The 26,612-nt window shown below is 41.8% G+C and overlaps 1 protein-coding gene across 4 annotated transcripts in view; it reads left to right on the top strand.

Annotated features, from left to right (window-relative positions):
• The window catches only part of Gm14569 (predicted gene 14569), a 91,449-nt gene that overhangs the window by 59,779 nt on the left and 5,058 nt on the right, over positions 1-26,612 (top strand). For all 4 annotated transcript variants that reach the window (XM_006541412.2, XM_030251182.1, XM_030251181.1 and 1 more), the window contains 4 exons: positions 15,490-15,657; positions 17,393-17,498; positions 19,748-23,743; positions 24,708-24,859. In XM_006541412.2, the coding sequence (XP_006541475.1) occupies positions 15,490-15,657; positions 17,393-17,498; positions 19,748-23,743; positions 24,708-24,859 (4,422 nt within the window). The remainder of the gene's footprint in view (positions 1-15,489; positions 15,658-17,392; positions 17,499-19,747; positions 23,744-24,707; positions 24,860-26,612) is intronic.

The raw sequence follows: 26,612 nt of genomic DNA, 5'->3' as shown, positions 1-26,612 counted from the left end.
GTCTGGTTCAGTCCCCTACCAAGCAGTACTGAGGGACCTCTTACTTTGCTTTGCCTGAAGCCCTAACCAGCTTTCTTCCCCGGGAAAGATGCCTATATTCAATCCCCTCTTACACACAGAAGAAAGGAAACCATGAGTATCCACCTTAACACTCTGCACATGAGTACAGACAGTGTGAGCTGGTCTGAGGACAGACAGAGGAGCTGGGAAAAGAGAATTAGATAAAGGAGGAGACATTCTCTTTCCTCACCTTTCTTTCAGACTCCTGCTAGAAGGGTGTGTGTGTGTGTGTGTGTGTGTCTGTGTGTGTGTTAATTTGCTCTTCTTGTATAACTTATGCTCTCTTTTGGTTGACTTCCTCGGTAACTATTCTAGGGAGGTACTAAACAATATAGCTGAAGGAAGAGATCGTGCCTAAGAAGGAACCAGAAAGAACCCATAGATTCCTAGATCCTGTTCTAAGAATACTGATGGGATTATTTATGAAATCCATGTGCTTTGATTTGAAGATATGCTAGATCCGTTGTCAGTTCTTGCTCTCTACCTTGGCCCTAAAATACCCACTTGGAGAGATTGTCAAGGCATTATAAGGCCCTTCTCCTGATATTCTTATCCTCTAGGTCTCTTTTGTTTTGGGTGTTGGGAATTGAACTCAGGGCCTTTCACATGCTAAACACATGCTCTACCACTGAGCTACACCCCCAGCTACTGTCCAGTCTTGATATGTCTCTTAAATGTACCTTTTAACACCCTCTTCTGGATGAATTTTTTCTTTTTTTTTTAAATTAATTAATTTATTATATGTAACTACACTGTAGCTGTCTTCAGACACTCCAGAAGAGGGAGTCAGATCTCGTTACGGATGGTTGTGAGCCACCATGTGGTTGCTGGGGTTTGAACTCGGGACCTTTGGAAGAGCAGTCAGGTGCTCTTACCCACTGAGCCATCTCACCAGCCCTCTGGATGATTTTAATATTGGGGTGTGTGAGCTCCTAAAAATATGCTAAGAAAAACTGTCCAGAGTATAAATAGGTTATTTATTTATTTATTTTGTATTAGGTATTTTCTTCATTTATATTTCCAATGCTATCCCAAAAGTCCCTCATACCTTCACCCCCCCCCCCCGCTCTCTAACACACCCACTCCCACTTCTTGGCCCAGGCGTTCCCCTGTACTGGGGCATATAGAGTTTGCATGAATAATGGGCCTCTCTTTCCAGTGATGGCCTACTAGGCCATCTTTTGATACATATGCAGCTAGAGTCAAGAGCTCAGGGGTACTGGTTAGTTCATAATGTTGTTGCACCTACAGGGTTGCAGATATCTTTAGCTCCTTGGATACTTTCTCTAGCTCCTCCATTGGGGGCCCTGTGATCCATCCAATAGCTGACTGTGAGCATCCACTTCTGTGTTTGCTAGGCCCGGGCATAGTCTCACAAGAGACAGCTACATCTGGGTCCTTTCAGCAAAATCTTGCTAGTGTATGCAATGGTGTCAGCATTTGGAGGCTCATTATGGGATGGATCCCCCAGTATGGCAGTCTCTAGATGTTCCATCCTTTTGTCTCAGCTCCAAACTTTGTCTCTGTAACTCCTTCCATGGTCGTTTTGTTCTCAATTATAAGAAGGGGCAAAATGTCCACACTTTGGTCTTCGTTCTTCTTGAGTTTCATGTGTTTTGCAAATTGTATTTTGTATCTTGGGTATTCTAAGTTTCTGGGTTAATATCCACCTACCAGTGAATACTTATCATGTGAGTTCTTTTGTGATTGGGTTACCTCACTCAGGATGATGCCCTGCAGGTCCATCTATTTGCCTAAAAAAATTCATGAATTCATTCTTTTTAATAGCTGAGTAGTTCTCCATTGTTTAAATGTATCACATTTTCTGTATCCATTCCTCTGTTGAGGGGCATCTGGGTTTTTTCCAGCTTCTGGCTATTATAAATAAGGCTGCTATGAACATAGTGGAGCATGTGTCCTTCTTACCGGTTGGGACATCTTCTGGATATATGCCCAGGAGAGGTATTGCTGGATCCTCCGGTTGTACTATGTCCAATTTTCTGAGGAACTGCCAGACTGATTTCCAGAGTGGTTGTACAAGCTTGCAATCCCACCAACAATGGAGGAGTGTTCCTCTTTCTCCACATCCTTGCCAGCATCTGCTGTCACCTGAATTTTTGATCTTAGCCATTCTGACTGGTATGAGGTGGAATCTCAGGGTTGCTTTGATTTGCATTTCCTTGATGATTAAGGATGCTGAACATTTTTTCAGGTGCTTCTCTGCCATTCGGTATTCCTCAGGTGAGAATTCTTTGTTTAGATCTGACCCCATTTTTTAATGGGGTTATTTGATTTTCTGGAGTCCACCTTCATGAGTTCTTTGTATATATTGGATATTAGTCCCCTATCTAATTTAGGATAGGTAAATATCGTTTCCCAATCTGTTGGTGCCCTTTTTGTTTTATTGACAGTGTCTTTTGCCTTGCAGAAGCTTTGCAATTTTATGAGATCCCATTTGTCAATTCTTGATCTTACAGCACAAGCCATTGCTGTTCTATTCAGGAATTTTCCCCCTGTGCTCATATCTTCGAGGCTTTCCCCCACTTTCTCCTCTATAAGTTTCAGTGTCTCTGGTTTTATGTGGAGTTCCTTGATCCACTTAGATTTAACCTTAGTACAAGTAGATATGAATGGATCAATTTGCATTCTTCTACATGATAACCGCCAGTTGTGCCAGCACTATTTGTTGAAAATGCTGTCTTTTTTTCCCACTGGATGGTTTTAGCTCCCCTGTCAAAGATCAAGTGACCATAGGTGTGTGGGTTCATTTCTGGGTCTTCAATTCTATTCCATTGATCTACTTGTCTGTTGCTATACCAGTACCATGCAGTTTTTATCACAATTGCTCTGTAGTAAAGCTTTAGGTCAGGCATGGTGATTCCACCAGAGGTTCTTTTATCTTTGAGAAGAGTTTTTGCTATCCTAAGTTTTTTGTTATTCCAGGTGAATTTGCAGATTGCCCTTTCTAATTCATTGAAGCATTGAGTTGGAATTTTGATGGGGATTGCATTGAATCTGTAGATTGCTTTTGGCAAGACAGCCATTTTTACTATATTGATCCTGCAAATCCATGAGCATGGGAGATCTTTCCATCTTCTGAGATTTTCTTTAATTTCTTTCTTCAGAGACTTCAAGTTCTTATCATACAGATCTTTCACTTCCTTGGTTAGAGTCATGCCAAGGTATTTTATATTATTTGTGACTATTGTGAAGGGTGTTGTATCCCTAATTTCTTTCTCAGCCTGTTTATCCTTTGTGTAGAGAAAGGCCATTTGCTTGTTTGAGTTAATTTTATATCCAGCTACTTCACTGAAGCTGTTTATCAGGCTTAGGAGTTCTCTGGTCAGATTTTTAGGGTCACTTTTATATACTATCATATCATCTGCAAAAAGTGATATTTTGTCTTCTTCCTTTCCAATTTGTATCCCCTTGATCTCCTTTTGTTTTCGAATTGCTGTGGCTAGGACTTCAAGTACAATGTTGAATAGGTACGGAGAAAGTGGGCAGCCTTGTCGAGTCCCTTCGCTTCCAGCTTCTCACCATTTACTTTGAAGTTGGCTACTGGTTTGCTGTAGATTGCATTTATCATGTTTAGGTATGGGCCTCGGATTCCTGATCTTTCCAAGACTTTTATCATGAATGGGTGTTGGATTTTGTCAAATGCTTTCTCGGCATTTAACGAGATGATAATGTGTTTTTTTGTCTTTGAGTTTGTTTATATAGTGGATTACGTTGATGGATTTCCGTATATTAAACCATCCCTGCATCCCTGGAATGAAACCTACTTGGTCAGGATCGATGATTGTTTTGATCTGTTCTGGGATTCGGTTAGTGGGAATTTTATTGAGTATTTTTGGATCGATATTCATAAGGGAAATTGGTCTGAAGTTCTCTATCCTTGTTGGGTCTTTCTGTGGTTTAGGTATCAGAGCAATTGTGCCTTTATAGAATGAATTGGGTAGAGTACGTTCTGCTTCTATTTTGTGGAATAGTTTGTGAACAATTGGAATTAGATCTTCTTTGAAGGTCTGATAGAACTTTACACTAAATCCATCTGGTCCTGGGCTTTTTTTGGTTGGGAGACTATTAATGACTGCTTCTATTTCTTTAGTGGATATAGGATTGTTTAAATCATTAACCCGATCCTGATTTAACTTTGGTACCTGGTATCTGTCTAGAAATTTGTCCATTTCATCCAGGTTCTCCAGTTTTGTTGAGTATAGCCTTTTGTAGAAGGATCTGATGGTGTTTTGGATTTCTTCAGGATCTGTTGTTATGTCTCCCTTTTCATTTCTGATTTTGTTAATTAGGATGCTGTCCCTGTGCCCTCTAGTGAGTCTGGCTAAGGGTTTATCTATCTCGTTGATTTTCTCAAAGAACCAGTTCCTCATTTGGTTGATTGTTTGAATAGTTCTTCTTGTTTCCACTTGGTTGATTTCACCCCTGAGTTTGATTGTTTCCTGCTGTCTCCTCCCTTTGGGTGAATTTGCTTCCTTGTGTTCTAGAGCTTTTAGGTGTGTTGTCAAGCTGCTAGTGTTTTCTCTCTCTAGTTTCTTTTTGGAGGCACTCAGAGCTATGAGTTTTCCTCCTAGAAATGCTTTCATTGTGTTCCATAAGTTTGGGTATGTTGTGACTTCATTTTCATTAAACTCTAAAAAGTCTTCAATTTCTTTCTTTATTCCTTTCTTGACCAAGTTATCATTCAGTTTCCACGTGAATGTTGGCTTTCTATTATTTATGTTGTTATTGAAGATCAGCCTTAGTCCATGGTGATCTGATAGGATGCATGGGACAATTTCAATATTTTTGTATCTGTTGAGGCCTGTTTTGTGACCAATTATGTGGTCACTTTTGGAGAAGGTACCATGAGGTGCTGAGAAGAAGGCATATCCTTTTGTTTTAGGATAAAATGTTCTGTAGATATTTGTTAAATCCATTTGTTTCATAACTTCTGTTAGTTTCACTGTGTCCCTGTTTAGTTTCTGTTTCCACGATCTGTCCATTGATGAAAGTGGTGTGTTGAAGTCTCCCACTATTATTGTGTGAGGCACAATGTGTGCTTTGAGCTTTACTAAAGTTTCTTTAGTGAATGTGGCTGCCCTTGCATTTGGAGCATAAATATTCAGAATTGAGAGTTCCTCTTGGAAGATTTTACCTTTGATGAGTATGAAGTGTCCCTCCTTGTCTTTTTTTGATAACTTTGGTTTGGAAGTCGATTTTATTAGATATTAGAATGGCTACTCCTGCTTGTTTCTTCAGACCATTTGCTTGGAAAATTGTTTTCCAGCCTTTCATTCTGAGGTACTGTCTGTCTTTTTCCCTGAGATGGGTGTATTGTAAGCAGGAAAATTTTGGGTCCTGTTTGTGTAGCCAGTCTGTTAGTCTACGTCTTTTTATTGGGTAATTGAGTCCATTGATATTAAGAGATATTAAGTAAAACTAATAGTTGCTTCCTATTATTTTTGTTGTTAGAGTTGGCATTCTGTTCTTGTGGCTGTCTTCTTTTAGGTTTGCTGAAGGATTACTTTCTTGCTTTTTCTAGGATGTAGTTTCTGTCCTTGTATTGGTTTTTTTTTCTGTTATTATCCTTTGAAGGGCTGGATTTGTGGAAAGATATTGTGTGAATTTGGTTTTGTCATGGAATACTTTGGTTTCTCCATCTATGGTAATTGAAAGTTTGGCCAGGTATAGTAGCCTGGGCTGGCATTTGTGTTCTCTTAGGGACTGTATAACATCTGTACAGGATCTTCTGGCTTTCATAGTCTCTGGTGAAAAGTCTGGTGTAATTCTAATAGGCCTGCCTTTTTATGTTACTTGACCATTTTCCCTTACTGATTTTAATATTCTATCTTTATTTAGTGCATTTGTTGTTCTGGTTATTATGTGTCGGGCGGAATTTCTTTTCTGGTCCAGTCTATTTGGAGTGCTGTAGGCTTCTTGTATGTTCATGGGCATCTCTTTCTTTAGTTTTGGGAAGTTTTCTTCTATAATTTTGTTGAAGATATTTGCTGGCCATTTAAGTTGAAAATCTTCATTCTCATCTACTCCTATTATCCATAGGTTTGGTCTTCTCATTGTATCCTGGATTTCCTGGATATTTTGAGTTAGGACCTTTTTTCATTTTGCATTTTCTTTGATTGTTGTGCTGATGTTCTCTATGGAATCTTCTGCACCTGAGTTTCTCTCTTCCATCTCTTGTATTCTGTTGCTGATGCTCACATCTATGGTTCCAGATTTCTTTCCTAGGGTTTCTATCTCCAGTGTTGCCTCACTTTGAGTTTTCTTTATTGTTTCTACTTCCCTTTTTAGGCCTAGTATGGTTTTGTTCATTTCCATCACCTGTTTGTATGTTTTTTCCTCTTTTTCTTTAAGGACTTCTACCTGTTTGATTGTGTTTTCCTGTTTTTCTTTTTTTTTTCTTTCCATTTTTTATTAGGTATTTAGCTCATTTACATTTCCAATGCTATACCAAAAGTCCCCCATACCCACCCACCCCCACTCCCCTACCCGCCCACTCCCCCTTTTTGGCCCTGGCGTTCCCCTGTTCTGGGGCATATAAAGTTTGTGTGTCCAATGGGCCTCTCTTTCCAGTGATGGCTGACTAGGCCATCCTTTGATACATATGCAGCTAGAGTCAAGAGCTCCGGGGTACTGGTTAGTTCATAATGTTGATCCACCTATAGGGTTGCAGATCCCTTTAGCTCCTTGGGTACTTTCTCTAGCTCCTCCATTGGGAGCCCTGTGATCCATCCATTAGCTGACTGTGGGCATCCACTTCTGTGTTTGCTAGGCCCCGGCATAGTCTCACAAGAGACAGCTACATCTGGGTCCTTTCGATAAAATCTTGCTAGTGTATGCAATGGTGTCAGCGTTTGGATGCTGATTATGGGGTGGATCCCTGGATAAGGCAGTCTCTAAATGGTCCATCCTTTCATCTCAGCTCCAAACTTTGTCTCTGTAACTCCTTCCAAGGGTGTTTTGTTCCCACTTCTAAGGAGGGGTATAGTGTCCACACTTCAGTCTTCATTTTTCTTGAGTTTCATGTGTTTAGGAAATTGTATCTTATATCTTGGGTATCCTAGGTTTTGGGCTAATATCCACTTATCAGTGAGTACATATTGTGTGAGTTCCTTTGTGAATGTGTTACCTCACTCAGGATGATGCCCTCCAGGTCCATCCATTTGGCAAGGAATTTCATAAATTCATTCTTTTTAATAGCTGAGTAGTACTCCATTGTGTAGATGTACCACATTTTCTGTATCCATTCCTCTGTTGAGGGGCATCTGTGTTCTTTCCAGCTTCTAGCTATTATAAATAAGGCTGCTATGAACATAGTGGAGCATGTGTCCTTCTTACCAGTTGGGGCATCTTCTGGATATATGCCCAGGAGAGGTATTGCTGGATCCTCCGGTAGTACTATGTCCAATTTTCTGAGGAACCGCCAGACTGATTTCCAGAGTGGTTGTACAAGCCTGCAATCCCACCAACAATGGAGGAGTGTTCCTCTTTCTCCACATCCTCGCCAGCATCTGCTGTCACCTTAATTTTTGATCTTAGACATGAGGTGGAATCTCAGGGTTGTTTTGATTTGCATTTCCCTGATGATTAAGGATGTTGAACATTTTTTCAGGTGCTTCTCTGCCATTCGGTATTCCTCAGGTGAGAATTCTTTGTTCAGTTCTGAGCCCCATTTTTTAATGGGGTTATTTGATTTTCTGAAGTCCACCTTCTTGAGTTCTTTATATATGTTGGATATTAGTCCCCTATCTGATTTAGGATAGGTAAAGATCCTTTCCCAATCTGTTGGTGGTCTCTTTGTCTTATTGACGGTGTCTTTTGCCTTGCAGAAACTTTGGAGTTTCATTAGGTCCCATTTGTCAATTCTCGATCTTACAGCACAAGCCATTGCTGTTCTGTTCAGGAATTTTTCCCCTGTGCCCATATCTTCAAGGCTTTTCCCCACTTTCTCCTCTATAAGTTTCAGTGTCTCTGGTTTTATGTGAAGTTCCTTGATCCACTTAGATTTGACCTTAGTACAAGGAGATAAGTATGGATGGATTCGCATTCTTCTACATGATAACAACCAGTTGTGCCAGCACCAATTGTTGAAAATGCTGTCTTTCTTCCACTGGATGGTTTTAGCTCCCTTGTCGAAGATCAAGTGACCATAGGTGTGTGGGTTCATTTCTGGGTCTTCAATTCTATTCCATTGGTCTACTTGTCTGTCTCTATACCAGTACCATGCAGTTTTTACCACAATTGCTCTGTAGTAAAGCTTTAGGTCAGGCATGGTGATTCCACCAGAGATTCTTTTATCCTTGAGAAGAGTTTTTGCTATCCTAGGTTTTTTGTTATTCCAGATGAATTTGCAAATTGCTCCTTCTAATTCGTTGAAGAATTGAGTTGGAATTTTGATGGGGATTGCATTGAATCTGTAGATTGCTTTTGGCAAGATAGCCATTTTTACAATGTTGATCCTGCCAATCCATGAGCATGGGAGATCTTTCCATCTTCTGAGATCTTCTTTAATTTCTTTCTTCAGAGACTTGAAGTTTTTATCATACAGATCTTTCACTTCCTTAGTTAGAGTGACTCCGAGATATTTTATATTATTTGTGACTATTGAGAAGGGTGTTGTTTCCCTAATTTCTTTCTCAGCCTGTTTATTCTTTGTGTAGAGAAAGGCCATTGACTTGTTGAGTTAATTTTATATCCAGCTACTTCACCGAAGCTGTTTATCAGGTTTAGGAGTTCTCTGGTGGATTTTTTAGGGTCACTTATATATACTATCATATCATCTGCAAAAAGTGATATTTTGACTTCCTCCTTTCCAATTTGTATCCCCTTGATCTCCTTTTGTTGTCGAATTGCTCTGGCTAATACTTCAAGTACTATGTTGAAAAGGTAGGGAGAAAGTCAGCAGCCTTGTCTAGTCCCTGATTTTAGTGGGATTGCTTCCAGCTTCTCTCCATTTACTTTGATGTTGGCTCCTGGTTTGCTGTAGATTGCTTTTATCATGTTTAGGTATGGGCCTTGAATTCCTGATCTTTCCAGAACTTTTATCATGAATGGGTGTTGGATCTTGTCAAATGCTTTTTCTGCATCTAACGAGATGATCATGTGGTTTTTGTCTTTGAGTTTGTTTATATAGTGGATTACATTGATGGATTTTAGTATATTAAACCATCCCTGTATCCCTGGAATAAAACCTACTTGGTCAGGATGGATGATTGCTTTAATGTGTTCTTGGATTCACTTAGCGAGAATTTTATTGAGGATTTTTGCATCGATATTCATAAGAGAAATTGGTCTGAAGTTCTCTATCTTTGTTGGATCTTTCTGTGGTTTAGGTATCAGAGTAATAGTGGCTTCATAAAATGAGTTGGGTAGAGTACTTTCTACTTCTATCTTGTGAAAAAGTTTGTGCAGAACTGGAATTAGATCTTCTTTGAAGGTCTGATAGAACTCTGCACTAAACCCGTCTGGTCCTGGGCTTTTTTTGGCTGGGAGACTATTTATAACTGCTTCTATTTCTTTAGGGGATATGGGACTGTTTAGAAGGTCAACTTGATCCTGATTCAACTTTGGTACCTGGTATCTGTCCAGAAATTTGTCCATTTCGTCCAGGTTTTCCAGTTTTGTTGAGTATAGCCTTTTGTAGAAGGATCTGATGGTGTTTTGGATTTCTTCAGGATCTGTTGTTATGTCTCCCTTTTCAGTTCTGATTTTGTTAATTAGGATTTTGTCTCTGTGCCCTCTAGTGAGTCTAGCTAAGGGTTTATCTATCTTGTTGATTTTCTCAAAGAACCAACTCCTCGTTTGGTTAATTCTTTGAATAGTTCTTCTTGTTTCCACTTGGTTGATTTCACCCCTGAGTTTGATTATTTCCTGCCGTCTACTCCTCTTGGGTGAATTTGCTTCCTTTTTTTCTAGAGCTTTTAGATGTGTTGTCAAGCTGCTAGTATGTGCTCTCTCCCGTTTCTTCATGGAGGCACTCAGAGCTATGAGTTTCCCTCTTAGAAATGCTTTCATTGTGTCCCAAAGGTTTGGGTACGTTGTGGCTTCATTTTCATTAAACTCTAAAAAGTCTTTAATTTCTTTCTTTATTCCTTCCTTGACCAAGGTATCATTGAGAAGAGTGTTGTTCAGTTTCCACGTGAGTGTTGGCTTTCTGTTATTTTTTTTGTTATTGAAGATCAGCCTTAGTGCATGGTGATCTGATAGGATACATGGGACAATTTCAATATTTTTGAATCTGTTGAGGCCTGTTTTTGACCTATTATGTGGTCAATTTTGGAGAAGGTACCATGAGGTGCTGAGAAGAAGGTATATCCTTTTGTTTTAGGATAAAATGTTCTGTAGGTATCTGTCAGATCCATTTGTTTCATCACTTCTGTTAGTTTCAGTGTGTCCCTGTTTAGTTTCTGTTTCCATGATCTGTCCATTGGTGAAAGTGGTGTGTTGAAGTCTCCCACTATTATTGTGTGAGGTGCAATGTGTGCTTTGAGCTTTACTAAAGTTTCTTTAATGAATGTGGCTGCCCTTGTATTTGGAGCATAGATATTCAGAATTGAGAGTTCCTCTTGGAGGATTTTACCTTTGATGAGAACGAAGTGCCCCTCCTTGTCTTTTTTGATGACTTTGGGTTGGAAGTCAATCTTATCAGATATTAGGATGGCTACTCCAGCTTGTTTCTTCATACCATTTGCTTGGAAAATTGTTTTCCAGCCTTTTATTCTGAGGTAGTGTCTATCTTTTTCTCTGAGATGTGTCTCCTGTAAACAGCAAAATGTTGGGTCTTGTTTGTGTAGCCAGTTTGTTAGTCTATGTCTTTTTATTGGGGAGTTGAGACCATTGATGTTAAGAGATATTAAGGAAAAGTAATTGTTGCTTCCTGTTATTTTTGTTGTTAAAGTTGGCATTCTGTTCTTGTGGCTGTCTTCTTTTAGGTTTGTTGAGGGATTACATTCTTGTTTTTTATAGGGCATTGTTCCCGTTCTTGTATTGGTTTTTTTCTGTTATTAACCTTTGAAGGGCTGGATTCGTGGAGAGATAATGTGTGAATTTGGTTTTGTCGTGGAATACTTTGGTTTCTCCATCTATGGTAATTGAGAGTTTGGCCAGGTATAGTAGCCTGGGCTGGAATTTGTGTTCTCTTAGTGTCTGTATAACATCTGTCCAGGCTCTTCTGGCTTTCATAGTCTCTGGTGAAAAATCTGGTGTAATTCTGATAGGCTTGCCTTTGTATGTTACTTGACCTTTTTCCCTTACTGCTTTTAGTATTCTATCTTTATTTAGTGCATTTGTTGTTCTGATTATTATGTGTCGGGAGGAATTTCTTTTCTGGTCCAGTCTATTTGGAGTGCTGTAGGCTTCTTGTGTGTTCATAGGTATCTCTTTCTTTAGATTTGGGAAGTTTTCTTCAATAATTTTGTTGAAGATGTTTGCTGGTCCTTTGAGTTGAAAATCTTCATTCTCATCCACTCCTATTATCCGTAGGTTTGGTCTTCTCATTGTGTCCTTGATTTCCTGGATATTTTGAGTTAGGATCTTTTTTCATTTTGCATTTTCTTTGATTGTTGTGCCGATGTTCTCTATGGAATCTTCTGCACCTGAGATTCTCTCTTCCATCTCTTGTATTCTGTTGCTGATGCTCAAATCTATGGTTCCAGATTTCTTTCCTAGGGTTTCTATCTCCAGTGTTGCCTCACTTTGAGTTTTCTTTATTGTTTCTACTTCCCTTTTTAGGTCTAGTATGGTTTTGTTCATTTCCATCACCTGTTTGTATGTTTTTTCCTCTTTTTCTTTAAGGACTTCTACCTGTTTGATTGTGTTTTCCTGTTTTTCTTTTTTTTTTTCTTTCCATTTTTTATTAGGTATTTAGCTCATTTACATTTCCAATGCTATACCAAAAGTCCCCCATACCCACCCACCCCCACTCCCCTACCCGCCCACTCCCCCTTTTTGGCCCTGGCGTTCCCCTGTTCTGGGGCATATAAAGTTTGTGTGTCCAATGGGCCTCTCTTTCCAGTGATGGCTGACTAGGCCATCCTTTGATACATATGCAGCTAGAGTCAAGAGCTCCGGGGTACTGGTTAGTTCATAATGTTGATCCACCTATAGGGTTGCAGATCCCTTTAGCTCCCAGGTGGGGCGGTTACCTCTCCTCTGACAGGGAAGGTGCCCGGATGTCTGGAGCCTGAATCGGGGTCTGCCTCAGAAGTTGTCCTCTAGGGACCTTGGGGGCGTCCTCTGACCCCATGCCCAAGGTGACCAGGTTCTGGCGCTGACCAGAAGGGACTTGTGACCCTGGTCAGGCCAGGTTTTCTGCTTCCCTAATGCTGTCTCAGGTCCAGCATGATTGGAATGGAACAGAAGTTGTGTTCTTCTCACTGGTGGTCCTAAGATTGTGTGGAGAGTCCACTAGGGACCTTGGGGGTGTCCGCTGACTCCATGCCCAGGTGACCCAGAGCTGGCGATGACCAGAAGGGCTTTTTTTTTTTTTGCCCACTGGTGAATTTAAGGAAATATGTAAATCCAAATATATTCCATTTACACACAAAATACTGTAAGCCTACAAAAAGACCTGTGGTGGCTAGTTTGAATCATATGTCTGAGTGCAAGGCCCCATAATTATGTGATTTTTCTTTTTCTTTTTAGTTCAGGTTGAAGGATAGATGTAGGTCAGTAATCAGATCAATGAAAGTTGAACTAACAAAAGAAGACTAGTGGCTGGGCTTAAGTTTAATACCTCCTTGGCTTGGACTGTGATTGGGAATGAAGGAACTCCCTCTTGTACATACCCAATCTGGAAATCAATAGGGTTTTGCTTAGCCTGATCTTTCTCTTATACTCTAGAATGAGTGTCACAGGAGCAAACAATGCTATTACATAGTTTTCATACTGCAAGGTTTGGGAGGTCAACTGAATGAAAATTGGTTGTGGGGCTGTGGGTGTAGGGGAAGAGGGAGGAGGGAGAGAGCTTGTTTCCAGCCAGAGTTCCTGTACTCTGGGCAGGTGGACACGGGAGGACTGCCGGATGCTTTCCACACTGCCCCGGGTGGGCATCTGGCTGTGTGAAGCCACTGACCCTACACGGTGGGAAGTGGGGGGGGTGGAGGGGGGGTGGGGGTGGGGGTGGACAAGGGGTAGCTCCTGGTACTAGGTTTTCAGTCTCTGGCATCCCATGCTGGATATGGCAGAGATTGAGAATAGAATAGGAGTCCCGGGGATACACTCTCGTCCCGGAGATATGGGAAGAGGGCAGAGGGAGAGAGGTTCCCCCACAGGCAAGAGTCTTTAGTTCTGTCCATGGCTGGAGCACAGGAAGGCCTTCTAATGGGAGGTTAGAAGAGGCTCGTTAGAAGAAAGCCTATCCCATTGTCCAAGCATGGCGGGCCTTAATGAACAGAGACAGTCTATGGTTTTAGAGCTTTATTATAGAAAGGCAGGGGAAAGAGAGAAGGTAAAAGAGAGAGAGAGAGACTGCCCATGGCCATGTAGAGAGAGGGAGGAAAAAAGAGAGCGAAGAAAGGCTAGAGAGTAAGAAAGCTTAAAGAGAGGTAAAAGCTTGGAGAGAGAGAGAGAGAGAGAGAGAGAGAGAGAGAGAGAGAGAGAAAGAGGGAGAGTGAGGTGGGGCTAAGCAGCCCCTCTTAAAGTGGGATTGTTATCATGCTGTTGCTAGGTAACTGGGAGAAGTCTAGCCTGAAGGTCAGAAGCTTGGAATATTGTCTACATGACTGTAAGCCACACACTTCTCCTGTGGGGGTTGTGGGGGTAATAACTTTGACAGGAGCCAGGGGTCCAGGAGACATGAAGGAATGCCTTCCATCCCATGTAGGTGGCAATTACCACCCATCAGGTTCCATGGGGTTCAAGACCTCAGCTCAATTGGAGACCAGGCTGTCTATACATAGCCCATTGCCCCACAATTGGTCTGTATGGTTTACCATTTAGGCAGCCCACATTGGCTTTCCTTCAAAGCAACTTCCATGGTATCCTTTTAGGATTTCTACATCTAGATCTTCTTCCTTTCATTGGAAATAGTGAAGTCTTTGACAGAAGGACTAAAATTACATAGGGAACAGACACAGAATAAATTATATTGGGAAGGGTGTTTATAAGTTAATGGATGACCGTTGCATAAAGAAGTTAAGAAAAGCCAGGCAGTGGTGGTGCACACACCTTTTAGTCCCAGCATTTGGGAGGCCGAGGCAGGCCGATCTCTGAGTTCGTGGCCAGCGTGGTCTACAGAGTAAGTTCCAGGACTGCTAAGGCTTTGCATAGAAACTCTGTCTCAAAAAGAACAAAACAAAGAAAAGAAGTTAGGAAAATCCCAGGGCCACTGTTAGTGCTGTGTGGTTGACTCCACAAAATAGATTCTGTATATTCCTTTCACCTTGAGTAGAGGTGAAACCAGAAAGGTGATCTAAGTTTATCATTAGTACTGCTCAGCCCCCAGACACTGAAATCGAGGCCCATGTTTAGAGGCAAGATAAGCAGCTGAGGCTATCCCTGCATCTGCATACAGTGTTCATAGGGAATGTGGGGGCATGTGAACTCTACCTTTGGCCAACAGGTCCCTGGCACTGTGCAACACTACTTATAAGGGTAAAGATAAAGGGAACATGGCTCCATATGCTTCTGATACTCAGGAGTGAGATGACACGTCACCTGCTACTCCATGTGACTTTTGTGCAGGTATTTAGGAGTGAGCAAGCTCTGGTATGTCTCTTAGAGGTGTAGAAAATGTTATGTCCACAATCACCCTTGGGACTACTTTAACGTTCTTACCATGGAATGGAACTAGGTGTCCCAATTCAAAATAGTTTGGGGAGATGGAGCCCACTATAATGAGGACAAGGTTACAGCCTCTGTCTATATTTCATTGAAGGTCTGAGAAGTCAGTTCCTAGAGTCTTCCCATCAGCCTTGCACTATGAACAGTAAATAATGTTAGTGTGCTCTCTATAAAAATGCAGCTTGCAGAGAGGCCTTCTTCCAAGGGGGTTTTCTCCCTCCCTAACTCTCCAGCACAGCAGTCCCAGGACCCCATGAGTTTTACCCATCCAGGAATGCACCTCTATTTCTAGCCAGATGTCTTCCTGTCACTGAGAAGGGACATGGGGCAAGAGAAACACAAGCATTCCACCTAGTAAATGCCACTATGTGCTTGTGTTCTAATTGTGAGGGTAGCAGAGTACCCCTGTTGCTTTCTGAAAGAGGGAGCACCCCAATTTCTTCCTAGTTCTCATTTTCATTTACAAAGAAACCAAAGTGTGTCATTTAAACTGAAAGGAGAAAGAAAGTGGGAAGTCATCCACGAAAGGCTTCTTTAGGCATTCCTTATCAAGGAAGAAGCATTTCCTGCTTCAAGATCAAGGGCAGCACCTGTATGGATTTGACTCACTTATTTTCTCCAACTCTCCAGAGCTCTGAACTGTCCTTGGATCCAGAGACTTCTGAAAGCAGCACTCAGCAATTCTCAGGTTTCAGCACCCCAGCCACCTCACAGGGCTGCTTGGATTCTTCAGCTGCTAAATCCAAGATAGCTTTAAACCCCCGGAAGCAGAAGAAAAGGAAGTCAACCTCCACACCTGTAAGTCTTTCAAGAGATCCTGCATTTAACTGTGCTTTAACTGTGCGAGAAAATGTTTAGCCTATGTCCACTGCTGCTTGGAAACTGTATGAATATAGATGTGTTCATTGTGCCATGGCATTGTTATCTACAAAGTTCACTCTTCAGAACCATTCAGCTGAATTATAAATAGGTGTCCAAAATATCCCACAATGCTTTAAGTTTGTGGTTTTGGGTTGGGCCACATTCATAGATATCTTTGGCCACATGTAGCCATGTGCTTCCTGAGGGACATAATTGAATACAGTTGATGAGCGATACATACCCTAAGTAGGGACAGTAATGTATATGGCACTGTCTTGACCTTGATGTGTACAGTGGGTGAGCAAGCTGTGTTGGTTGCATGAAATGTCCTATCTATTTGAAACTTCTCTAAACAGAATGAGCAAAGCAGAAAAACAGAGTTAACCCCACACAACCTGCTCGTTGGTTTAGTGCCTGGAAATCCCCCGAGTCCTCTCTGAAGAAGGTTTTCAAGCCTAGTCCAGATAAAGATTCATTGACTTATGAGACCCAGGAGTTATAAACTGTAGCACTGCCCCACTCATTCAGAGATTAGGCATCCAGTAATCACAACCATTCCCAATTCAGCTGCTAACTCTTCCAGAAACCTTCACACATTGCCACAGAGTTCTGCCACATGGGTTACTAGCAAGCAGAGCTACATTTAGGCGGAGCTTATGAGTTAGAACCTTAGCTATGGAGTCTGGAGAGATGGCTCAGTGGTCAGCAGCTCATACTGCTCTTACTGAGGACCTGGCTTGGGTTCTTAGCACCCATGTCAGGTGGTTCACAACCCCCTGTAACTCCGGCTCCAGTGATCCTCTTCTGCATAAAAGTACAAATTATTCAGGGAGTCATCCACAGTTACCCCTACCATACAGAAGCTATGCTCATGAAGTCTCAGCAACACGAGAGCCTAAACATGAGCTGAACAAGAAACACATTGATAGACATGCCAAGTGGATGGAAGAAAGCCCATGAGGCCTCAACCCTCCACACAAAGAACTATAGGTAGCTAAGGAATTCTGAGAGTGGGAGAAAGAGTCTTCCCCAGGGAAGGGCACAACTGTTTTTTTAATACCAAATGGTCAGCCCTGGAAATATACATACAAGTAATGCTATATGGATTGGGCAGATACTATTTAGTAATACACACACACACACACACACACACACACACACACACACATGCATGTAATAACAATGAAAAAAGTGTCATCAATTTGAAAGGGAGCAACGAGGACTATATGGTAGAATTTGGAGGAGGTGAGGGAAGGGAGAGACATTGTAATGATATTACAATCTCAGAACTAAAAAGGAAAAGAAAGACATCTCAGTTTTGTCTTCACACATGGATAAAATGTGAGTTGTGAGGGCAGCCCCAGGGGCAGGGTAACACCGCACCACAACCAGGGAGGCAGCTGTTCCACTATGGGAGACTTTGGGCAACCATTCTGGCATTCTGCTTGTCTACGTCACTTGTGAAAAGGCCTGAAGACCATGCCAATTGAAATAAAGTTTGTTCTCTCTCTCTCTCTCTCTCTCTCTCTCTCTCTCTCTCTCTCTCTCTCTCTCTCTCTTTCTCTCTTTCTCTCTCTCCTCTCTCTGCCTCTGTTTCTGTGTATCTGTCTGTCTCTCTTTCTCTGTCTCTCTCTGTCTGTCTGTCTCTCTTTAAAAAACAACTTTGTTTCAGGTGAAAGTAAAGCAGGAGGAGCAACTCCAATCAGTGCCAGCCAAAGAGAAGACTACAACCAAGACAAAAGAAGCTGAGCAAGGGGAGCAGAAAGTGGACAGTACAGGTTAGCAAACTTTCGTTGCCACCCAGTGGATCTTGCCCCTCACTGCACAGTGGAGTACATTACACAGTGGAGTGGGTGTTATAAACAAACATGTCCCCAGGACTGCCACCCCGAATTCTCTTGGAGATTTTAGTGTTGGATGCACATAAGTGAGCTGGAGAGAGTGTTCAGTAGTTAAGGGGCTACTGGCTTTCAGAGGACTTCAGTTTAGTTCTCAGCACTTAAGCAAGGCAGCTCACAACTGCCTGTAACTCCAGCCCCAGGAAGCTCTGACACCGGTGGCTTCTGTGGGTACCTCCCTGCATATACGCATACATATAATTTAAAAAGTACTAAAAGCCTATGCATGCATTACACCCCCGGACATCTCACCATACCCCAGGGAGGCAAGCACTCCACTGTGAGAAACTTTATGTGACCCTTGCTGTGTATCTCACTTGTGAAAAGGTCTGAGGATTTTTTTTCTGGGTGGTACATACCCATACCTATAATTTAAAATTCTCAAAAACAAAACTTTCAGTTAAAAAGAGGTTCACACAAGTCCATCCCTAAACTCTCCACTTATACCGACAAAAACACATTTATATAGGCTTTGTGGAAAGATTTGCACATGGTTTTATATCCTATATAAATGAATTTCCAACCAGAGAATTGCTGTGTTTGTAGATGTGTTTCATTCTTTCAAATTAATATGCTTGCTGAGTTCTGCAGAGGGCAAGTAATTATGGCCTATTCGCTATTCTTCAACAACATAGTGAAGTAGGAACAACTGAACTACTTGTCCCCCAATTATTTTTATAGGAGTTATTTTCTCTTCCAGTATAGAGAAGAAGGTCTTGTATTCACAGTGACTTCACATACCCATGCTACCAGAGCTTTGCATAGCTGCAGGAAGTTTTCCTTGGCAGCCATCATCTAACCAATTCCAAACAAATACCACCAGAGTGAAAAAGGCTCTGTGTGTTTGTATGCGTGCACAGATGGATTTTGACTTCAGCTAGATGGCAAGCTAATTTCACTCAGTGTTTGACAAAATTAAAATTTCGTTCCATCAATTAGTTGAGTGGTTGTCAGGGTTTTTCCACAAATGATTTTGCACGTGGTTTCAAAAAAAAAAGCATGTATTTTTTTCCCAGAAAAGAAAAAAAAAACACACTAAAAACAGTCTTTCAAAGAAGAATGAGAGGGTGGAAGGAGGGAACACAGATTAAGAGAATAATGTCATTTTTCACAATTGTTCCTTTCATACATGGAGATAGAATGGAGTCGACACTTGTAGGCTACTTTGCTCATCCGCAGGAAGGGCCTAATTGAGAAAGCATATCCAGCTCTTGTCTGCTGCATATCGCACGTGAAACCATTAGGTGGCGCTACAGACTTCACAGGTGCTTCTGTGAAGAAGGAACCTGAAAGGCACATTCACATAGATGCAATTGCTGGGGTGTTGGAGTCCTGCTTTGTGTGTATTCAAAGAACTGCTTTACATATTATGCAGGATTGTTTGAAGGCAAGAAGGTAGAAAATGGAAGGGATCATAATCCTAACCTCTCAAACGATTCCTTTGACATTTTTCGGGGGTGGGAATAAGGGTGAGGGGGAGCATGAATCCATATAATATAGAATTTCAAGAAGTTTAGATAAGTACTATATAGAAAATAAGACTACTAATTAGAAATCGAAAAGTTCCCTTCTGGGCTAGAGAGACAGATCAGAGGTTAAGAGCACTTGGCGCTCTCCCGGGGATTCCAGGCTTAGTTTCTCCATTTGGAGACTCACAATTATCTGTAACTCCAGTTTCAGGGGATCTGAGGCCTTCTTTTGGCCTCTACAGGCACCAGACACCAGACATATATGTGGAGAACAGACACACATGCAGGCAAAATAGCCATATACACAAAATAATAATATAAACAGCATTTTAAAGAATTCCCCTTGCTCCTGCTCCAGTCAGGTTTCTCAAATGTAATCATTGTTACAAGACCATAATTTGTCTCTTTCTGACTCTCATTTCTAATAGTTGGCCAGATTACTGATAAAGTACTAATGAGCCAGTAGAGTACTGTCTGCTCATTGGATTGAAATTTCCCTTTGATTTAAACATTTCCCCACAGCTTAAAACTAACAGTGAACAAGGGAATGTCCTTTGCATAGTTGCTTCTTTATAACAGGGAGTTTGGTGGCAAACATAGCACACTTTTAGGAAGTGCAAAGCACACACATTTCTCCATTCCTTTTTATATTTGGTGCAGAACTATCAAGCCAGGAGCAAAGCTCCAAAACCGAGACTCAGGATACGGCAGTAGATAAGACTCCAAGTACTGATCCTGCTTTACGACTTAATCCAAGAAGACGTAGAAGAAGGGCCAAAAATGAGTGGGAGATCCTAGAAAGAGGCCTTCTAAAGTCCACTCAACGGTACAGCCTGAACACTAAAGCTGAGTCTTCAGCTAATAAAGAGATAGCTGGCAAGGAGCACTCTTTCTTGAAGCTGTTACTGGAGAAGAAAGACATAGGGCAGCCTACAACTACAGAAGCAGAAGTTACTACTGTCCAGAAGATGCCATCAGATAAAGGGGATGTGGAGAGGGAATTGGCCGACATAGATGTTGAAGCTCAAAAAGAACCAGCACCACAACCTACATCTACAGATGTGGCAGAGTCCATGATTAGTGGTCCATCACCGCACTGTGAAGACAAGAAGAAAAAGGATAAAGTTGGTGTGTTGCCATGGATCAAAAAATCTACAAGCCAAAAAGAGGTCACTGTCTTGAGGAAAGAAGAGGTCCAAGTGCATGTGCATCCTTCTCGAGTCTGTGGAGAAGGAGAGGAAGCATCATGTCCTGAATTGCAAAGGGTTCAACCCCAAATGAAGGTATCATTGGAGAGCACAACTTACCACAAAGAGAAGCATCCAAGAAGTGGTCTCCCGGTCCCTTCTACAAGCATTTCAAGTGCTACTGCAGAAGATGATGTTTCTCCAAAGATGAATCTGCCTCTCCCTCTCAGAAGGCGACCAAATACAGGGGAAACCTCCTCAGATTCGAAGAGTACCTCAGAATATGAGAGTAGTTCTGAAATGCAACTGAGTCCTGCACATTCTTTCAAACCGACAAGAAAGCCTAAAGATGATGCTGGTGCTGGAACTGCTGATGATGAAGAAGATGGAGATGATGAGAAAGAAGAGAAAGACAATGATGATGATGATGAAGAAAATGTCTTCCTCAAATCAGAAAATGTAGATGTAGAAGTGAGCAAGATGGAGAAGCAGCAGGCTCTCAGATATTCTTCTAAGTTACTAGGAAAACCCAAAGCTAGAGAGGCCTCTGCAAAACTAGAGAGTTCTTCAGAAGATGAGAGAAGTTGTGAGGAAATGACATCTGCCCATTCTTCCCAGTCCTTGGAAGAGTTTGAAGAATGCTCAGAATCAAGAGGTTTCATCAGAGGTTCCATCTCTGAAGAGCGGCCAGCAACCAGGTGCCATTCCCAGGCCTTGCAGGAGTTGGAGGAAAAGGAAGTCTCCACAGAATCAAGTAGTTACATTGAGAAGTACGAGAGTTCTGAGGATCTGAGCAGCTCAGAGCAAGAGCAGCAAGTGCCTCCAGTTTCAAAGAGTTCTCTAAAACAGTGGAGTGCTCCTGCCAAGCCAGTGCACCCCATACAAACTGCTCAGCAACAACCTCCCGCCATGGTGAACATTTCTGGAGGACCAAAGAAATCTGGAGAGCCACTGTCTCCCACCCAGACTGTCAAGTCACGGCTGAGATCTCAGTCTGAGTGTCAAGTTCTTGCAGAGCCAGAAGGTGTTGTTGCTGCTGACTGGGACATTTTAATGCAGCCCCCACCCAGGCCAAGACTTGAGCAAGAAGTTTCTGCAGGTCCAGAACTTACTGTTTTTGAAAAGAGTATTGCTGTACAGCCTTCTGGATATCCTCCTCAGCCTTCAGTGAAACCAAGCATCAAGAAAGAAATATCGTTGGGTGCAGAAAGTGCTCCCTTGGAGTCCCCACCTCCTCAGCATCATTTTCAGCCACTATTGAAGCCCTTCGTAAAGCAACAGGTATCTGCTTTTGAAAGAGTTATTTCTATGGATCCAAAGCTTCCAACACAGTTCCAGCCACGGATGAAGCCTCAAGGAAAGCAATCATTTTCTTCCACTCCAGAGAGCACAGCATTTGAAGGGAGCACTTCTGTGGACCATATGACTCTGACCCTTTCCCAGCCTATGCTACAGCCTTATCAAGAAGTGCCTTTAGAATCAGAGACTGTTGCTGCTAAAATGATTTCCACGGGCCAACTACATTCCAAATATTCTGCTCACCCCTTATCAAGTCATCAAAGCCAACCAGTCCCAGAAAGCACCTCTGCAGAAGGAGAGGAGCTGCTGCCTTCTCAGCCTTCAGTGACACCCAAATTCCAGCCACTGATGACCCAAGGCAGTATTCCTTCTGCATGGGCCATTCCTATTTATTCACCAGCTCCCAGAATGGATTCTAAGCCCTTGATGGGATCAGCCATCGCTTTAGAGTCAAAACCTTCTAGGTACTCTTTGCAGCCATGGCAGAGCACGCCATTTGAACAAGTGTCTGTAACCCCAGATCATGATCCTGCTGCTGCTGCCGCTTCATGGAGCCCTCCTATTGATCCACCAACTTCCAGAATACCTTCTCAGCCCTTGATGAGATTAGCTGTCAAGCAACCAACCTGTACAGAGTTAGCAAGTGTTTCTGTGTCACAGAGCAGCTCTCTGGAACGACTGTCTTCCAGATTCCCCTTCCAGCCAAGAGCAGATCCAGAGCACTATGGAGCAGAGGAAGGAGTTGCTACATTGAGGAGATCTAGAAGGCATCATTCTCAGTCCCCAGTGAGATCAGAATTCAAGGAAGAAGTTTCCTCAGGTTCTCGAAGAGCTTTTGGAGAACGGAGCATTTCTGTGGGAAAAATGCCTCCCAAATATGCTCTTCAGCCATGGTTGTGCCCCGAATTTCAGCAGCAAGCCAAAGAGGGGGATGTTTTGAGGAAGGCCTGGCTTTCGGGACATCCTTCCCAAACCATTAGTAAACATAAAGTCGAGAAAACACCACTGCCTCCCAAATGTCCCAGCCCATTCTTAACCAGATCTAAAGTTCAGGAAATATCTTCACGTCTAGAGAGTGTTATTGCTCAAGAGAGCTCCAAGAAACCACAGAGAGGCAGGCCACCTTCCAAGTCCTTTGTGAACTTCATGGCACAGCAAGTATTTTCAGAGAGTGCTCCTAGTAAAGTGGTCCTTCATCCAAAGCCTGTTGCTCGGGGCCGAAGACGTCCTTCCAGATCCCTGTTGAAGCCTAAACTTGACGATTATGCTTTCTTATATAATTGGGATAATGAACCCAAGGAAGATACCACATTGCAGAATCTGCCCATGAAGCAGCCTTTTCAGTTATCCAGAAAGCCTGAAGAGCCCCAAGAAGTTCTGCCATTTTCGGAGGGTGCCCCTGTGAAGTGGAACACTTCTGCCAGGGGTATCTCTCAGGCCCTGGGGAAGCTCTCAGTTTCTGTTAGTCTTCCGAATGAGTGGAAGAGTTCTGAAGGACAGCTGCCTTCCACACAGCCGTCTCAAGCCTTTGATGTAGCTAAGTTGCAGTCACCGGTTTTACCAGTGGACTCAGCAAATGTTCCTGTGAAGTGGAGAATTTCTGAGGGCCATCAGCCTCCTCAGTCTTTCTTTGTTGACTATCAGCCACAAGTTTCTGTAGACTCTGCCAGTGCTGCTGCTAAAGGAGCCAGCTGCTGGCCCATGCTGAAAGACTCAGCTTCAACAACAAATGTCAAATACAGTCAAGGCTACAAGGATTTCACTAAAAGCACCCCAACTTCTGTTATCAAACCTGCCACGTTCACTTCTGCTCCTGCCCAGAAACCAATGGTTTCCATGGGCACTTATTTTAAGGATGAGGTTCCCAAGTGTTGTGATGAAACTGGAACTTCTTCACTCCTACCCACCAGCAAGGCTGATGTCGAAAATGTTTTTGGAGTGCGGTTGCGAAGTACCTCACAGAAGATTGGAATGAAGAATCCGGATCCTTGCAAGCCATTTGTCCTCATTTCAGCAGCAGCAAGGAAAGAACAAGCAAACAAAGGAGATCTCCAGGGCTCAGTTGGAGGCTCAAAGCAGTCCAGACCAGCATTTAGCTTTGAGAAGAAGCAAGGGAATTGGCCCAGATATGAAGGCACTTTGAAGAAGTCAGAAGTTTTCAGGCCTCCAGGTGAGAGTTTCGTCTCTTTAGGTAGAGGGTTGACCTGTAAGGCAAAACCTTGGATGAATGGGCCATGAATTCTCTAGCCTCTAGGCTTCCAACTGTAGTGTTGCTTTGACAGGATTAGTTGTGGATTTAGAGGTGGGATAGTGACCAATTCTGGATGAATACATTCACAAGTAACTCCTTTGGAGTCTTTCTTTTCCCAGGGAGACAGCAGTCTGGAGATCCATTCCCTTTACATTAATAGACTCATGACATGGCTTCTTCCTTCTCCATCTACCTCATGCATAGCACACTTTGGGCAGAATTATGTGGTTTTTTTTAAACTTTGTGCATTGCATATCACTTTAATCTGCCAAACAGAACTCTAAAACTGAGTTCATGAAGAAGAATATGTTTTCACTCTTACCCTGAAATCATCTTAATTTAATTCAGATCAAGGGGACTTTGTAAGTGGTACTTTTTGGTTTTTTTTTTTTTTAAAAAAAACATTGTGCCCTCACAATCATCCTTGCAGAGTCCTGTCTCTACCTCTGATCACGCCTATTTCACTACAATAGTTGCACAAGGGGTGAAAAAGTAATAGACTCTGTAAGATTTTTCTTAGAGTTGGAGGGGTTGTATCAATAGTCTAAGACTCTGATGTCTTGAGATTTTTCTCAGCCTACCTGACAAGCTTTGTTTTTCCCTGATTTGGTGATGTGAAGAGGTATGGCTAAAGGAAATCAAGGGTCCAGTAAGTGACAGTATGCCCATGTTAACGAACAGCTATTTAACTATACAATCCCTGCCTTTCCAGTTTGGAGGAAGGGTACAAAAGAGAATGGTCCCTCTCTAATTGGTATCTACTTACTTTTGTTTGGCAACCAACAAAAGGGTCCCATTTGGAACACTATTGTGGGTAACCTCAACCAGACTGATGATCCTTTCTGCCTGGCTTCGGTTCAAATACTTCTTATTTCTTTCTCAGGAGAGACCTCTATTTGGAAGGCAAATTCCCCTGTGGAGCCAGCTTGGATCACCACGTTAAAACAGCGGCAAAGGGGCTTTGTATCCCAATTTTTTAAAAAACACAGGACCAGATCTGAAATTAGTGTGGTGACCAAGGATTCTAGATATGAGGTAAAATATAATCTGGCATTGGAAACTGTACCAAAGGTTAGTGGAGCTTGCACTGGGAATTATGACAGACATGCAGTTACTATCTCTTACTGGGATCATTAATGATGGACAATTCAAGGGTCTTTGCTTTGTATTCATACAAATGTGTCTGCCTTGATACTCTTACAGGGTATATGAAAGGTAATGTAAATGAGGAGAGTCTATAAATTAAACCCTGCCATAAATATTCTAAAGCACTATTCCATGAAATTGGTTGCAGAGTAGATAAAGCTACAACAGTCCTATTAGTACAAACAATAACAATAATACAACCAACAACAGAGATAACCAGTAGGGTAAAAACTGAGCAACAATATGCTTCAAGTACATGCATATGATTTTCATAAATGGGAATCAAACTATAAACACAATAGGCCACTTTACCCACAGAAAACACATTATAAGGTTATCTGTGGATGCTTGGGCTAAATAGTAAAGAGCCCTGTAATTGAATGACCTTTTCATTTTAACTCATTATTTATATATTGTAGCTGTTAACTTTTAAAATCTGAGCTCAAAGCAAGTATTGCTCCCAATTTCAAAATTAGTTTTGTTCTTACCATGGATTTTAGCAACCTCTGCATATGATGTTTTTACATTTTCTTAGTAAGTTTAGGATTCTTGCTTATTCATGTAATGAGGCATTTTATAGCTTCTCTTTTTGTATCTGAATGTCCAGCATCATTACTCTTTAACTTTGGTGGTATTATTATGTTAAATAAGGGTTTCCTGGACACAGGCACTATGATGATACCATCAAAGGGGCTCAGACATTTAAGACAGCTAAGTAAGAGGCAAGAGATTTCAGCACACAGTGTGCAGATGTTAGACAAAGGGAAGATTCACAGCCAGGTGGGCATGGGGAAGGATAAGAATTCTATGCTGCTAGATATGGCATTCAATGTAAAGTTTATCAGCTATTTATGAAAATTCTCATTGAATATTTTAAAACTATAATTGACCATGCATTATTAAAACTGGGAAGAGAAATCATAGAAAAAAGGTACCTGCTTTTCATGCAGAGTTTCATTATGCACACTTTTTCGTATCAGTCCCTAAATATGTGTATTTAAGTGTTGATGCTTGCACTTCTATGTACTGATTTGGTTTGGTTTTACATCTACATGTAGATTTTAAAGTGCTACAGGATGAGCTAGACATGAGGATCAGGGATGGTGGAAAGTTATATGATGCCTTGTTTTCTTCTTAGAAAACCTGCAGAAAACGGACCTCAAGAAAGCATGTTGCATTTGCATATCAAAAGCTATATCTGAAATTCTATACTTCTAAGTACTGGCTAAATTTATTGAGGAAATCATGTGGTGTGCTTAAACTTTTTCCTTTAAAGAGCTTTCCCTTTTTACCCATTAGTGTTAGCCATTTTTTTCTAGCCATTAATTAGTGTTAGCCATTTTTTTTTCCTAGCCATTAGCCAAATGGAAGGAGGATCATAAAAGGCTAAAGCCCACTATGGTTACCTTTTTTGCCAGGGGAAAATACACTTGTGTGTGTAAACATTTTGACTTAGAACAGTTGTGCAGAGATCAACTTTAAAGGCCTAAACCCATACAGCTACACCATTTCCTAGCAGAGAAAACACTTCCAGTCATATACCAAAAGATGTTGAAAGGTAGAAGTCTTAAATTACTCATCTCAACCAACTGATCAACTTTATATGTGAACATAGCATTCGGTAAACTCACAGCTATAAAGT

Source organism: Mus musculus, chromosome X (genome assembly GCF_000001635.26).
Source record: "Mus musculus strain C57BL/6J chromosome X, GRCm38.p6 C57BL/6J".
In the NCBI taxonomy this organism is placed as follows: Eukaryota; Metazoa; Chordata; class Mammalia; order Rodentia; family Muridae; genus Mus; species Mus musculus.
Note: the sequence above shows the minus strand (reverse complement) of the source record. Positions and strands in the feature narration are given on the sequence as shown.